We start from the raw sequence: 15,261 nt of genomic DNA on the forward strand, positions 1-15,261 counted from the left end.
GAATGGTGTGCTGCAACGGTTAGTATATATATATATTATTGTTTGAGAAGTATGGAAATTAAATCTTGGTAAGGACTGTTTATAAGATACATAGCTTTCAACTTGCAGTAATAGAACCATTCATCAGCACAGCACTTTTGAAAGAAATAGTCAATTGTCCACTACCTAATCTTAGGTAGTGATGAGCCCCAACTTTGGAAACTATCTAGTATTTGTAATTAAGACTAAAGCAAAAAACAAGCAATTTTCATATTGTAAATAAGTAAATTATTTTTTTATAAAAAAAAAAAAATAGCAATCTATCTTCTTGTATTTTTAAAAATACAGTAATTCATCACTTGTGCTTTTCAAAATGAAGCAATTTACCTTCTTAGATTACTACACTTTTAAATATATAGAAAGATAAATTATTTTATTTTAAAAAATATAAAAAATAAATTATTATTATTTTTTTATAGAGCGATAATCTTCATGTACAATATCATTGAAAATTGCAGACACTTGAGAGAGAGAGAGAGAGAGAGAGAGAGAGAGAGAGAGAGAGAGAGGGAAATATATGCATACACACTTACAAACAACTATATATTACTACCCTCTCCAAACTCTTAGCACAAAAAGCAGAAGAAAACAAAGTGAGAAGTGAAAACATGGCCATGATCCTTCACAACTTCCTACTTGCACCAATCCTCTTTGTTGTCTTCATCATCTTCACTAATAATCAAGATATCTCACAAGCAGCAGCACAAACCCCGCCCCGACCCGACCCCAAGAACGCCCCGTTATTCGCCCGGTGGCTGGTGAGCCAGGGCTCCTGGGGCGTACTCAACACACTTGATTACTCCGACCTCACGCCCTTTGGCAATGTGATGTCGTACAGCGATGCCGGCACCGGCACTCCCTACTTTTATCTGACGACAACGCGGGATCCCACAGGGCTTAATGCCCTTAAATACCCGAGATCGTCGTTCACGCTGAGTGAATACGAGCTCGGCACATGCAACGCCACCACCGACCCTCAGTCACCCCTTTGCGCTAAAATCACTCTCTCCGGGAGGGTATATATATGCTCTTCCTCTTTTTTCTTTTCATCACTCTATTTTAACCATAATTCTTGAATAGTTATATATGTATATTTGATATCGGTGATTATCGTATATTAATAGTTGGGTTAAATTTAATTTTACCTTCCTATTATATGTGAAACGAGCAGATATTCCTTGCGAAAAAAAATTAGCAAATTATCCCTTTATTTTTAAAAAAACGAAGCAAGTTACCCCCTATTAGTAGTGGGATAATTTGCTTCATTTTTCAAAATACATGAGATAATTTATTATTTTATTTTTTACAAATAAATTTTTTGTTCATTTCTCATATCACAGGGGATAAATTGCATTTTTTTCATTAATAGTTATACATATGTTATTGGGTATAATACACTTTGCCTCTAAACTATTTCTAATGCAACATTTATCCCCCTAAACTAATATACCTAATACTTACCCATGTTATTAAAATTTTGAGCAATATTTCCCTTATATTATATATATAGTTCAAAGAATTTTTTTCTCTCATAATTTTGCATTTTAAGTTTTATTTTTCTTAATTAAAAAAATATCTCTTAATTATAATAGAATAATAAATAATTAGTGAATTAAATAGTTTGAATTTTATTATATTTTACATACTCAAAGTCAAATAATCAATGAGTACAATAAACACACAAAAAGTTTTCATGAAAAGATTTTATTAATTTGGTAATAAAATTAAGTTATTAATTGTTTATTCTCTTAGATAAAAATGAGTAATGAAATGATTTTTTGAATATATTTTCTATAAAAATATGATAAAATATTTATTTTTTGAATATATTTTCTTTAAAAAAATGATAAAATATTTATATTTATTTATTTTTTTAAAAAATATTTAACTTTTGATTAACCATATATATTTGTCAATTTCTTTTAAAAAGCATATATAAATGATTAGTTATATTATATTTGTTGTGTAACTACTATATACATTAATTTATACTCTATTTTTAATTTAAATTCTCTCTTTTTTAAAAACTTTAATTCAAAAATAATGTGATAAGGATTTAATATGAAAAATACTAAATTATATCGAGAATAATATAATTATTCAAAGTATAAGGGGTATTTTAGTCCAATCAAGGGGATAAGTATTATATTTATTAATTTAGAAGGCTAAATCAGGAATTAATTTAGGGGGCAAAGTGTATTTACCCTATTTGATATTAGTAAACAATATATATTAATTGTTGCTAATTAAAATTTATTATGTGATCATTAATAGTTATATATAGGTACATATTTAATATTAGTAAATAATATATGTGAATTATTACTGATTGAAATTCATGATGCGATTATAATTAATTATTGACATATATAAATTGCTTTGAAATCGGATCTCATCGTCACTCATTTAAGAAAGATTTAATGTACAAAGATTGCATGTTGGCGTGTTATAAAGATATTAAATGTCTCATGATTATTTTCTCACTAGTAAAAAAATACAATTTTATTGACTTTGATTTGAAATAGTGGTAAATAATTATTATTAATCATATAAACTTAAATAAAAATTGATGCAAAATTAATTTATTCACCATAAAATTATTTTTGTCGTAACTCATTTTTATTATGACTTTTAACCATCACAAATATATTAACTGCACTCACAAAAACCACAGTCACCACCCGATAGCTTTCTTTCTCATAGTGTTTCCAGTACTCCATTTTACCAATTGTTTTTCTACTTTTTTTTTTTTTTGAAGTCCCAATTGTTTTTCTATTAAACATTAAAATGTTATATATATCCATTTCGCCAAAAATTATTTCTTTCTGTGTTCACTGATCAATTATCTTTTAAATTCAATAATGAACAACCTTTTCTAAAAACTAATTGAATAATTATAAATAATATTAAATAAAATAACAAATGCTAGGGTTTTTTGAAGTTCTGTGTGCTGTAAAATAATTATTATAACATATCAGTGACAAGATTATAGAAAAAATTGTAATTTTAGTTCTGTACTTATGATGTTGATATTTTTAATTTTGTACAAATTAAGTTTCTCAATTTTTAATTTTTTAATTTTAAAATTTGGGCAATTTTAATCATTTTTCGATCAATTTAGTTGAAAAATTATATATGACTTGTACATCGCATGCCAAAATTTCATAATTATATGACTAAATTTAAAAAAAATAATTCGTACAAAATTAAAAATACTACCATTATAAATTATAGAATTAAAATTGCATTTTTCCCCGAGATAAAAATAATCTGACTACACATACTTTGTCGAAATGAGCAATAATTACTTTTCGAATAAATTAAGGACATATGTTTTTGTTTTAATTTCTTTCTCTCAGTTATTTTGTTTATTATTAATTCAGTTGAGGTTACTCAATCAAAATTCTGCTGAAGCTGCCTCTGCTGAAGCTGCCTTATTCAGAGATCACCCTCAATTGGCAGGTAATTACGCCCATAATTAATTAATATTCTGAATTGGCATAATTATTTTTTAAGAAATAATTTAAATTTGTTCGATCCAATATAATTATATTTATTAGGAATAATTATAATGCCCTCCCCTGAGGTTGGGTGTAATTACACGTAAACCCCCTAAATTTTTAAAAAATTACATTTAGTACTCCTGAAATTTGCTTTTGTCTAACAAATAGGTCTCTTTATTAGTCAAAATTAACTGAATTTGTTGATATTAACAAAAATATTAAATAAAAAAATTGATATTTATCATGAACTGACTTATTGTAGACGAAACAAATTTTTTCTGACTAAACTACCTTTATAATGACGGAAATATACTTCCTCACATGCACTGACGCGTGAAGATGTATAAGGGTAATTTGGCCATAAAAAATTTATTTGATATCCAATAAATCAGTAATAAGTAAATAAATGGTTGATATGGGTTTTCTTCTGATTTTTTTTTAATTAATATCAGTAAATTCAATTAATTTTAACTAGTGGAGGAATTTATTTATTAAACGGAATCAAACCTTAGAGATAATAGAAGTAATTTTTCCAATTATAAAGGATTTATATATAATTATTCCTATTTATTATGTGATTAATTTGGATTGATGTTTGTGTGCATGCAGGTTGGCCTAAGCAGAATGGGTTTGTTGTGTTCAAATTGGACATTAAAAGGATATTTTTAGTTAATGAATTTGTTCCTGCAAAATATCCCAAAGTGTTTGACTACTTCAACTCCAAAATCTAAGTGTAGGAGCTTCCAATATAAGTTGTATTTGAATAAATGTGTGAAAAATGGTTCCAATTACTATAATTATATTAATTATGAATTAATGGTTGGTGTGGAAGTCATAAATGTATTATTTTGAATATTTAGCAATAGTCCTCTTGAGTTTTATTGATCTATACGTACTATTTAGTAGTGATTACACATTTCAATTTCTATGTTTCAATTTATCTAATGTTAATTTTTTTCCTAAAAAAAATATCTATTTGTATGTGATATATACTTTTTCTTAAAAGGCTCGGTAATTGAACACTTGATGGGCGTGCACATATAATTATATTTATAATTAGAGTAAATTATATTGGCATTTTTCAAGTGACATATAGATACACATATTCTCTGTTATTTTCACAATTACAAGTACATCTCTAAAAATTGTAATTGTAATTATAAATACATTCTCTATTCAGCGACAAAAATTTACACATATATCCTTTGGGTGCACAATAATACTAACACCCCTCACAGGGTGTATGTAATATTGTAAGAAAAGGGGCGTCATCTACCTTTATAATTATCATAACAAAAAGCCTATAAAAAATGTTGTCACTTGTTGAGGAGATTGGTGATCGTGGCACACTCAATGTGTGTGAAAAATAGGGCGAAAATTCACTTATTACTTATATAATTATATAACATTAATTTGATACACTAGAAAAAAAATTGGGTTATAAATGTAGTTTTGCGATTTTTTTAAAATTCAGTAAATAAATGTGATAATTATCATGAATTTGATGAATGTAAAGCATTGTAATATTTAAGGGGTAAAGATAATTATAATACAATGAAGAGGAAAGAGAACAAACAAAAAAAAAAATGAGAAAAGAGGGGGGAGGAAATAATTTAACTGTGATTTTATTTTTTATATGGAAGTGGTTTAATTCATACACATAATGTACACCAAAGTAGTTTGTGTTCAAAATGGTAATTTACAACTCTAAAATGATAATACATGTACATGGCTCTTCAAGATCATCAAGTTAAATATGTATTTATAGAGAATTGTTATTTTATCCCGAGGAAATTATTAGTCAAATTTCTATCCATAAGAAAGTGTTGTTAATTTAATGATTGCTCTCCTTCATAAAGGGTTGTAATCTTGAGGTTGAAGCATGAAAAAAATAAATGAAAAATATTTGTAGTGCAAAAATCTCTCCAATATATCTATAATTTTTTCCATCTCAATATCTTCCTCCAAATTTTCAATTTATTTGTGGTATCAGAGCCACCCTAAGTTCTGATTACTCCATCTCTTTTCTATGGCATCTTCAAGCAATCAAAAGCTTTTACATTCACATATTCCCAACAAGAAATTCCTATCTTTGTTAGCCAGGCTTACAAAGTTTGGAGTGTTCTTATAAAAACCCAATTCAAGTCACATAAACTTTGGGATATTGTTGAAGAGGGATTTATTTCTCATACTTTGGAGGAAGTAGCTGCATTTAAATGCACAAAAAAAAAAAAAAAAAAAGAGCATAAAGAGAACAAGATAAAGGATGCAAAAGCCTTGTCCTTTATGCACCAAGGAGTGAGTCGATCAATTCTTCTGCGTATTACTGGTGCCAAGACCGCAAAAGAAGCATGGCAAATTCTGAAAAATCAATTTGGAGGACATGAGAAGGTGATCACAATCTTTCCATGAAAGATTCAAAAAATGCGCAAGAGTTCCTTTCTAGAGTTTCTTCCGTAGTAAATCAAATAAGAGGCTACGGAGATACTTTATAAGAGAAGAAAATCATTGAAAAAGTTCTATGATGCTTACCAGTAAAATTCGAGCATATTGTTGCAGCAATTTAAGAATATAAAGATTTATCAATTTTGACTTTCGATGAGCTCATGGGTTTCCTTGAAGCCCATGAAAAGAGGATGAGCAGATTTTCAACTCAAAACTTGAGCAAGCTTTTCAAGGAAAAATAAATATTTTGCAAAAATAGGAAAAACAGGACAACAACTTGCAGGATGAAAAAAATATGTCAGCACAATCACGAGGAAGATGTTGTGGGAGACACCAAAAATCTCATGGTTGTGGTCGTGGTTGTAGTCGTGGTCGTGGTCGAGGTCAAGGTCAAGGAGGAGGAGGCATTTCTAACTAGAGAGGATCTAATCAAGACTCAAATTCTTATTGTCGTACTTGTTGAAAAAATGGCCACGACACAAACAGGTGTTGGAGTAAATGCAAGAGGTGTAGAAATGAAAATCACTCTCAACGAGATTGTTGGTATCAAGAAGATCGTGAGAAGAAAGATGCCAACTTCATCGAAAAGGAAGAAGGTGATCAAGTAAATGAAAATTCATGCTTAAGCTCTCAACAATTTGAGAATATTTGGTATGTGGACAGTGGATGCAACAAATCTCCTGAAATAACGATAGTTTGTAGATTTTGATGAATCTTATTCCTCAGAAGTGAACTTGGAGATAGCAAATCTCCTGAAATTAGTGGAAAAGGAGCTATTACTGTCCAAACAAAAGGAGGTAAGAACAATATCATCCAAGATGCTGTTATCTACCAGAATTGACTCAAAATTTATTAAGTGTGGGACAACTGTTGAAGAAAAATTATAAGGTGGAGTCCGATAATGATCTTTGCATCATTATCGATCATTAACAAAGGAAACATATTGTTGCAAAATTGAAGATGAGTTAGAACAAAATCTTTCCTCTTAATCTACCACAATCTCAGAAAGTTGCTCTGTAGAATACTATGGATGAATCGTTTTAGCTAAATGATTTTTTGTCCCTTAGAAATGTCTGAAATTCTTCCTTATTAAGTTGAAAAGTTTATAAAATTATGATTGGAGAAGAATTTGGTAATACCGCGACTCTGGGACAAAAACACGACCTTAGAGGTGGAATACAATCTAAGCGTGCTTTAGCCTATTCATGCACTGAAACTCATAATTGAAGGACATGACCATGTTACATAATACAGTCTAGGCGTGTAACTTTTGGTTTGAATACATAATGTGCTTGTTTGGAGAATATGCCCATGTCACATACTACTGCTAGGCCATGTGTAATTTATCTATTTTTTTAAAGAAAAATACAATAATGACAAAAATAACCCCTATAGCATAGCCATGTGCTGGTTACATGATCATTTTTTAGCCACATTTTCATCGAAAAATGGTCAAATGATCTATTTGAAATAAGAAACTAAAGTTTATAGATTGTTGGATGCTGAAATTAAAAAATATATTTTAGGTTCTAAAGTGATCCTAATCACAAACCTGAAAGACCAATTATGATGTCCACCTTTTATATAACTAATTCTTTTATATTATTGAAAAAAGAGTATTTAAGTAAGAGAATCCCTTTTAGCAGTAAAAAATAAACACTTAGCACATTCTCATGACTATTGTATATTTTATCACAACCCTAAGTTGCACTTTTGAGTATTATTTTACCTCCACAATATTGTGGTAAACAACAAAAGTATGAGAAAGTACAACTTAAAAAATAATTGTCGAATCTTAAAATTAAAATAAAATCATTTAGCTGGAAGTTACTCATATTAATTTTCAAAAGCACTTCTAATTAATTAGATTGATAAGTTTTACTTAAAGTTTCATGATATTAATTTATTTTTGTTTTGAATTTTTGAAGTTTATATTATGAATCATACGTAGGAATGGAATTAAATGGGAATGAAATCTATTTAGGAATAAAATAAAGAAGGAAAATGGATCATATTTGAATAATATTCCGATGATTGGAATACATAATAACGTAGAAAGTAATAGAATTGTCAATCCTTAGTTCCTTAGTTGATTTCATTAGCAAATTTTATAATGCATTTGCTCTTTTGAACTTTTTTTGAAAAAATATTTATCAATATTTTATTGAGTATGTTGAATTTAATTATATAACAACAGTGTTATCAAAATTACCTATGGAAAGTTATAAGCAATTTATAAAACATCTCATATATTATTAAATATATATTATTTATTTACATAATTAATAATTTATTGACTTATTAAACATATAAATTATATTATTCTGCCAAAATATTAAGAAATAATTCGAACAATCCAATAGACTAATGTATTTAATCAGTACATATACCATTATATATTCAATACTCAACTAAAGAAATTTGTTGAATTAATAAAATAATTAATTTTCAAATTAATATCACCTTTTTCTTATCACATATACATAATTATTTCTTAATACTAGATACCAAAAAGTACTCATATTTAACAATAGTTAAAACTTAATATTACATAAGTACAAGGAAAAAAAAACTTTCATTCCCTATATGTTTGGAATAGCTAATATCATGATTGAGGAAGGGAATGACTAATCCCCGTCTGAGGGAATAAGCATTCCCGAATATAGAGTATATCAATTAAGATGTAAGAACGAACTTCGAAAAACCCATTTCGTTCCCATTCAATTTCAACATACCAATCACAACTTTAGTATTTTATATATTATTGAGACGCTATTTCAGTTTAAATTTTACCATGCTCAAGTAAAGTAATTTTTTCCTTAAGTATTTAAGAATCTTTTTGTAACAAATTAATTGCGTGGAAATATTGTTTTTTGTAAAGGATATATTTATCATTGTCTAAGTAGTTTAGAGGTATTAGGACTATTAAATAGTCTATTTTTATAATAATTTATATTCTTATAATTAATCTTATTTATATGTAGTATAAATTAAACTTTTTTTTCCATACCCTCAAATTTATTTTATTTGTTTTTACTTTTTTTCTTTTATTTTTGAACAGTCTCAAGATTCAACTAAACTCACAGCTTTGTTTATAATTTTCCTGCAAAAGAGACTATTAAACACACCCTTTAATCAAGCTTGTAATTTGTGAAGTTAAATTATTTATGAACGAATGCATTCAAGAAATAGAACCAAGGAAATCCTCAAAATCCAAGAAACGCCTCGGCTACGCTCCCTTCTCTATTAAGAAATCTCCCATTTATCTGTGTCCCACTGATCAAACTTCCGACTCGACAATTCACAATTTCTTCGAGCGAAAAAGTCGAAGAGCTTTTCACCGCTGATCATTATCTAATACCCTTTTCTTCTTTCCCCCAAAAAATTCATGGGGTGCTTTTTGTTTTCTTCTTCTTATTGAGATTGGAGGGTTCCCCACTGCTTTTCTTTTGTTGTTATAAGGGGGAAATAATTCAACCTGGAAGCAAATGGGGCAGCAACAATCTAAAGATGAATTGTTGTATCAGCAGGTGAATTATGCGAATGTTGAAGGCATCAAAGCTCTCCGAAGTCAAGGGGCTGGACTTGAGGTATCGAGTTTGGAAATTTTTGTGTACTAGTGTGCTCATCTACATGCTATATACATATGTTTATGTGTGTTGTGTTTATGTGAACGATTACTGATTTTGAGTCAATGCCCATGTCAATTTTGTTGGATTGTGTGGTTGAAAATGACTCCTGGCTTGCGTACATGAGGTTCTATGTGTGTTATGAGTATTTAAACAGGATTTTGGGTGTTTTTAGTGGAAAGATGGGTTCTTTTTACTTAGATTAAAATTTCAAGTCTAAATCGGCAAGAATTCCGTTGGAATTTCACATACAGAAGTTCTATATAGTAGTTTGTAGATATATATAATGCAAACTTTGTGTTCAAATGCACATTTATGTCAATGTTTATGCTCTTTTACTTCTAAAAGTATGGGGTTAACGTGTACCAAAATGCGTAAAGTATGTGTTGATCACAGCATTAAATGCTGAGTTAGCGGCAGCGCCATTGTTTCGTCCTCTCTTGTTGGTCTGGCAGGAAGGTTTGGCACTGCAGCACCTAGTGCTGACTATTGTTACTACCAAACACCTTGCAATTAGATTGTATATTTTAAGCTATTTGTTTAGAACTATACTCATTCTTTGAGATGTATGTTATAAGTTCTGAATGGATTTTGTGGTAGCAGTGGATTGATAGTGAAGGCAAGACTGCACTGATTGTAGCTTGCCTGAATCCGGAGCTTTACAATGTTGCAAAAACTTTGATCGAATTGGGCGCCAATGTCAATGCATACCGTCCAGGTAAATGACTTTTGGTTGTAGCAGTTGTTATCTGGTACATAATTTTCATGGTTTGCAGTTCACCTCGATTATGCATCTGTTTTTTTTTTTTTTTTGTTAACCCTGCCTAGAGTTATTATGCATGAAAGTGAAAGGAATTTTGTTAATTAAATATGGTGGCTTGTAAAAAATAGGAAAAAAGGCACCTTCATGACAGTATTTGTGATATATTACTGTGTCCACGCAACTATAATCTCAGAAAGGATTGGTACTTATGTCTAAAAAAATCTCTTGGACTTTGCATAGACTTATCATTGGTCTGCATAAACTGAAACGAGTAGCCTGCATAGGATGAGTACTAAGACGATTCCTGGGTTATGTTTGAGTTCTGGCAATTTTTGTTCTTTGACTTAGTACGTTCTCCTTTTCAATTTTCTACTGATTTTCTACTTTCCACCTGTGAGAACATTGATTTGCATCATCACCGAACCTCGTGGATTTGTGATATCCACATGTTTGGTTGGTCTGTATATTGCTCTCACATTGTTCTTCTGGCAGCTTCTTTCATATGAGGATTAGTCACTGAGATCTAGTGGTTGGTCTAAGCATTTTCCTAGTAGTTAGTTTTCTCTGTATTCATCTTCCTAAGTGTTCTCTCATTTGAAGGTCGCCATGCCGGAACTCCTTTACATCATGCTGCGAAAAGAGGACTTGAACATACTGTAAAGTTGCTTCTTTCACATGGAGGTGTGTATGCATGCAATAGCGTTATTTAGGATGATTTTTCTCAGAGAAGAGTACGTGCACTTATTATGTGTATTATTTTTCCATTTATTCTTTATCCGGATGTTCAGCAAATCCGCTCGCAATGAATGATGATTGTCAAACCCCTCTTGATGTTGCAAGAGCCAAAGGGTATAGCAATGTTGTCCGCACATTTGAGGTACTTAGCCGACTTTGTGATTATCTTAGTGCAATCATTTTGGTTCAGTTTGATTGCCTTGTAATCTGTGAGTATGACAGTTTACCTCTCTCTGTTTTGCTGCTCAGGGGCATATCTGTTTATTCTCCGGTTGGCTTAGAGAACTTTATGGACCTGGCTTTCTGGAACTTCTTGCCCCTCAATTGCTTTCAAGAAAAGTGTGGGTAGAATATCAAATTTATAGTTCGAATTGTTCACAAAGTAATATTAATTTTGGAATTTCTCTTTGGATGGTTCTTGCCATAGATTGCGTATTCTCATTTCCTTTAACTTTTGTTGCATGAGTTAGCATGCCGTGATCCACACGTCACATCCTGCTTAATTTAATTAACTGGTTGCAATATGAGCCTTATGGTTCAAGAAACGGTCCCCTTTTTCTTTTTCTTTCTCTCATGTTTCTTCTCTCCTGGTTGTGTGAGGCACATTCTTTTTGCAGTTGCATTGACGATCTCCTTTTGTTAGTTCAGTCACATTTTTCCACAATATAAATGGTTTTTTTTTCTCTGATATCTATATAGTTGGGTGGTTATCTTGCCTTGTGGTTCCCGCAACCTTAGAAAGCCTCTCAAGTTGGAGCTTGCTATTTATACTGGTTTACAGGTACCCTGGTATCTCTATCTTCTTTCATCACTTAAATGATCGCAAATCACCTGTCTTCATTAATTATGGAAGTTCTTCATTTCACTCTGGTATTGCCTTGGATGTGCTTCCATGAAGGTGATATTCCTCATGTTGAATTTTAACCATGTTGATCAGGATGCCCAACCACGCACGACAATTCCACTATGGAAGGCCAATTTGGAAGAACCAAACTTTAACCAGCCTGATCCAGCAGCAGTCATATCTGATTTTTCTAAAAGTATGTTCTCTAGTTCGTTGTATATGTACCACTAACTTTGTGTATAACTATGTAGTTTGTCTGTTTTTATCTTATGCATATCCCATGATGTTGGAGAGAAACAAGCCATTAATTCCTCGAAAGAGGCAATGCGTTAATATATTTAATCTTAAAGTGGCTAAACCTAGTGGATGTTGGATTTTTGAGAGCTGGGGATATTAGCTTAAAGATGAAGAGTGCTGCCTTGTTAGTCTAACTGATTTAATTGACATATTTTGTCATAGTGATGTTGAAGTTGTTTTTTGGTTGGTTGATTTTTGTCCTACTTTTCTGGGGGGGGAAGGAAGGAAACTATACTTCGGCAATTGGGGAATATTCTGATAAGATTGGCTTTATCATCATGATAGTGAATATCAAAACAAATGTTTAGTTGGCTCTCTGTGGTATTTTCTATGCATTAGCTCAATGATCAGGGTGCAGTCAATGCAGCCAAGCCGAATAACTATTCTCTCCAAGTTAAATTTTGTTAATTATTACCGTGCTGTTCCTTCCTTCGTCCTTCGTGTTACTTGAACTGTTGCTATTGTGTATTTGAGAGGAAATGGGTATCTTTGTTTAAGCAGGCAGATGAGAAGAGAGGTCAAACAAGTTATTTGCTCGGTAGTTGTACACTATGCCTTAACATGTGTTCTTGAGTGTGTCTCGTTTTCTTTCCCTGGTTTTGTAGGTACTCGAATTAAACTTGCACCTGTGCATGAAAATGAAAAACACCAACTGCAGAGGTTTTGTAATGCTTGTAAAGGAATTCCTCAGGTATAACACTTGATGTTTTAACTTCGATACTGTGTTTTGAGTCTTTTAAGTGGAATCTAACCCTCATTTGTAATGCTGAATGTTGAGTTGGGTTCATTACAAAGCAAAAGTATTCTCAAATTTTCCAAATTTTAGGTGTCGTTTTCACTCAGTCAACAAGGATATCCATTCTTCGAAGATTCATGGGATAATGATTCTGGAATGCATTCTTAAATCATATTTGGAAAGGATTTTTGTGCTGTGTAAAAAATGGTGGTTCTCTTCTTCTGAGGATTGGATTTTCTCTTCTTCTCTTCCTTTCTTTCTGTATATACATAATAGTCTTCCGATGCGTGAGTGAGTGTGTGGGTGGGTGTGTTTATCTCTTCTGCTGTTTTTAAAAGGTTCAGAACTCAGTTACTTAAATATCAGGTGACGCACCCATTATTTCCTTTCAACAATCAAGTCCCTACTGCTCCTGCGCCAAATTCAGAAGATGAAGAGCTAGCTATGGCAATTAATGCATCCCTTCAGTCTGCTGCACATCAGAGACCTCCACATAGTGATACATACATAGGATCTGGGACGGATGCTTCCACAAGTACAGCTAACTCCATGAATAGCACAAGTCACCAAGAGAACTACACTACAGGAACGGCATCCACTAGTCACGAGACAAGCGGGAGCAAATGTGAAGTGCAAGAAGCTGGTTCAACTAGCAGCCCAGCTACGGACGGCGAAATTTACAATCACGTTCTCTCTGTCGTGCCAAATCTAGAGAATCCATCTCTCGCTTCTATGCCATCAGCTCCTCCAGCCGTGGATGCGGCTAACTATGATGGTCCGATTCTCTATCCATCAATTGATATGAGCCCTGTTGATTTATCTTCACCAAATGTGGACGCCTTATCTAGTGAAGTTGATGAAAAAAACAAGGATAGTGTTACATCGTCTTGTACTATATGCCTGGACGCCCCGCTCGAGGGCGCTTGCATCCCCTGTGGCCACATGGCAGGGTGCATGTCTTGTCTGAATGAAATTAAGGCCAAAAAATGGGGCTGCCCAGTTTGTCGTGCCAAGATCGATCAGGTGGTACGCATTTATGCCGTTTAGTTGCTGGTGAAAGATAAGTTACTGGTGAGTTTATCTTTCTAGCATGTGTGGTTGAGCCAATCTATTTCTTATGACCCATGGCCAATTTCTTGCATGTACAAGCAAGCATTTTCATCTCCCCAAGACGAACTTGGTTTGCCTGCGAAAATGAAATCTTTCTTCTTTGAATCCCTCCAAAAAGGATTTCAAATATTTAACCATCACTCTAATTATTACATATTTCTGCGAAAACATTATATACATATCTTGATCATGACCTGCAGATTGTAGCAAATATTAGCGCCAAGACAAATGGGCATCTGCAGCAGAGTATCCATTCGTCCACAGAACCGGAGAAAAAAGAACTGCAACAGAACTTGTGAAGCCAATTCTTGCGTAAGTATTTATTTGGTTATGTACATTTCTGAACAAAATTAAACACGTAAAGTTTCGTAAGAGACAGTGATGAAACTCATTGTGTGCAGCTGTATAATAGATGATGAGTATTATGATGTGTATGTCATCATAGTTTTCTCGTATTTGTTGTCATTGTTGTGAGGTGTTGCTGTAGTAAGCTTTCTGTATAAAATGAGCCAATTTCTGGCTTTTTGTTCGATGGGAATTGGGAGCATTAGTTGAGCGGTAATATATGATAATTAAATGCCCGTTTGGTCGTTGACGTTTCCATAAAAGCTATTTCTTCATCTTGGTCCTGCTCTTGTCATTTTTCATCTAATTATTCATTATTTCATTTTTTGCTCTTTCATTCAACTTAAGAATGTGGTAATTTGGAATACGGAAGATGATATTGCAAATGAGCAGTTTGCCTCCTTATGAAAGAAAAATAGAAAATTACTTCATATGTTTTTTAAAATAAAGAAATTTACCTTTTTATTAAAGGAAGTAAATTGTTTTTTTTTAAAAAAAAGAAACACGGGGAGGTAAATTAGTATTATTTAATAATTTGCTCACTTGCAATATCACAGTGTATAAATTGCACCAAACCCGTTTGGAACATGTTTGTACTTTGCATTTGCATAAATAATTTTAAAATTGTGAATTCAGATGCTCTTGTTAACTTTTCTAAAATCAGTTGTTCCGAGACTAATTAGTATAATTAATTATTGCAACAGTCAGACTAAATTAAGCATAATTTGCATTTAATCCTAATTTGATAAATTTTTATTTTAAACTATTACAAACATTTTTTTAAAATTTTTTTGACAATCGTGACAATTATGATC

General features: G+C 31.7%; 2 protein-coding genes across 3 annotated transcripts; both read left to right on the forward strand.

Annotated features, from left to right (window-relative positions):
- Positions 596-4,395, forward strand: LOC105158463 (protein CREG1). Its single transcript, XM_011075229.2, has 3 exons — positions 596-1,055; positions 3,423-3,501; positions 4,152-4,395. The coding sequence occupies exons 1-3, from the start codon at positions 648-650 to the stop codon at positions 4,271-4,273; spliced, it is 609 nt and encodes a 202-aa protein (XP_011073531.1). The 5' UTR covers positions 596-647; the 3' UTR covers positions 4,274-4,395.
- On the forward strand, positions 9,149-14,709 carry LOC105158464 (putative E3 ubiquitin-protein ligase XBAT34). 2 transcript variants are annotated; one of them, XM_011075231.2, is made up of 10 exons: positions 9,149-9,577; positions 10,220-10,334; positions 10,980-11,060; positions 11,168-11,256; positions 11,364-11,455; positions 11,814-11,895; positions 12,052-12,154; positions 12,861-12,946; positions 13,343-14,062; positions 14,302-14,709. In XM_011075231.2, the coding sequence occupies exons 1-9, from the start codon at positions 9,476-9,478 to the stop codon at positions 14,036-14,038; spliced, it is 1,446 nt and encodes a 481-aa protein (XP_011073533.1). In that variant the 5' UTR covers positions 9,149-9,475; the 3' UTR covers positions 14,039-14,062; positions 14,302-14,709. The 2 variants fall into 2 exon arrangements, with proteins under 2 accessions (XP_011073533.1, XP_011073534.1); XM_011075232.2 differs by having other exon boundaries at positions 9,151-9,577; positions 13,358-14,062.

Source organism: Sesamum indicum, linkage group LG3 (assembly GCF_000512975.1).
Source record: "Sesamum indicum cultivar Zhongzhi No. 13 linkage group LG3, S_indicum_v1.0, whole genome shotgun sequence".
NCBI lineage: Eukaryota > Viridiplantae > Streptophyta > Magnoliopsida > Lamiales > Pedaliaceae > Sesamum > Sesamum indicum.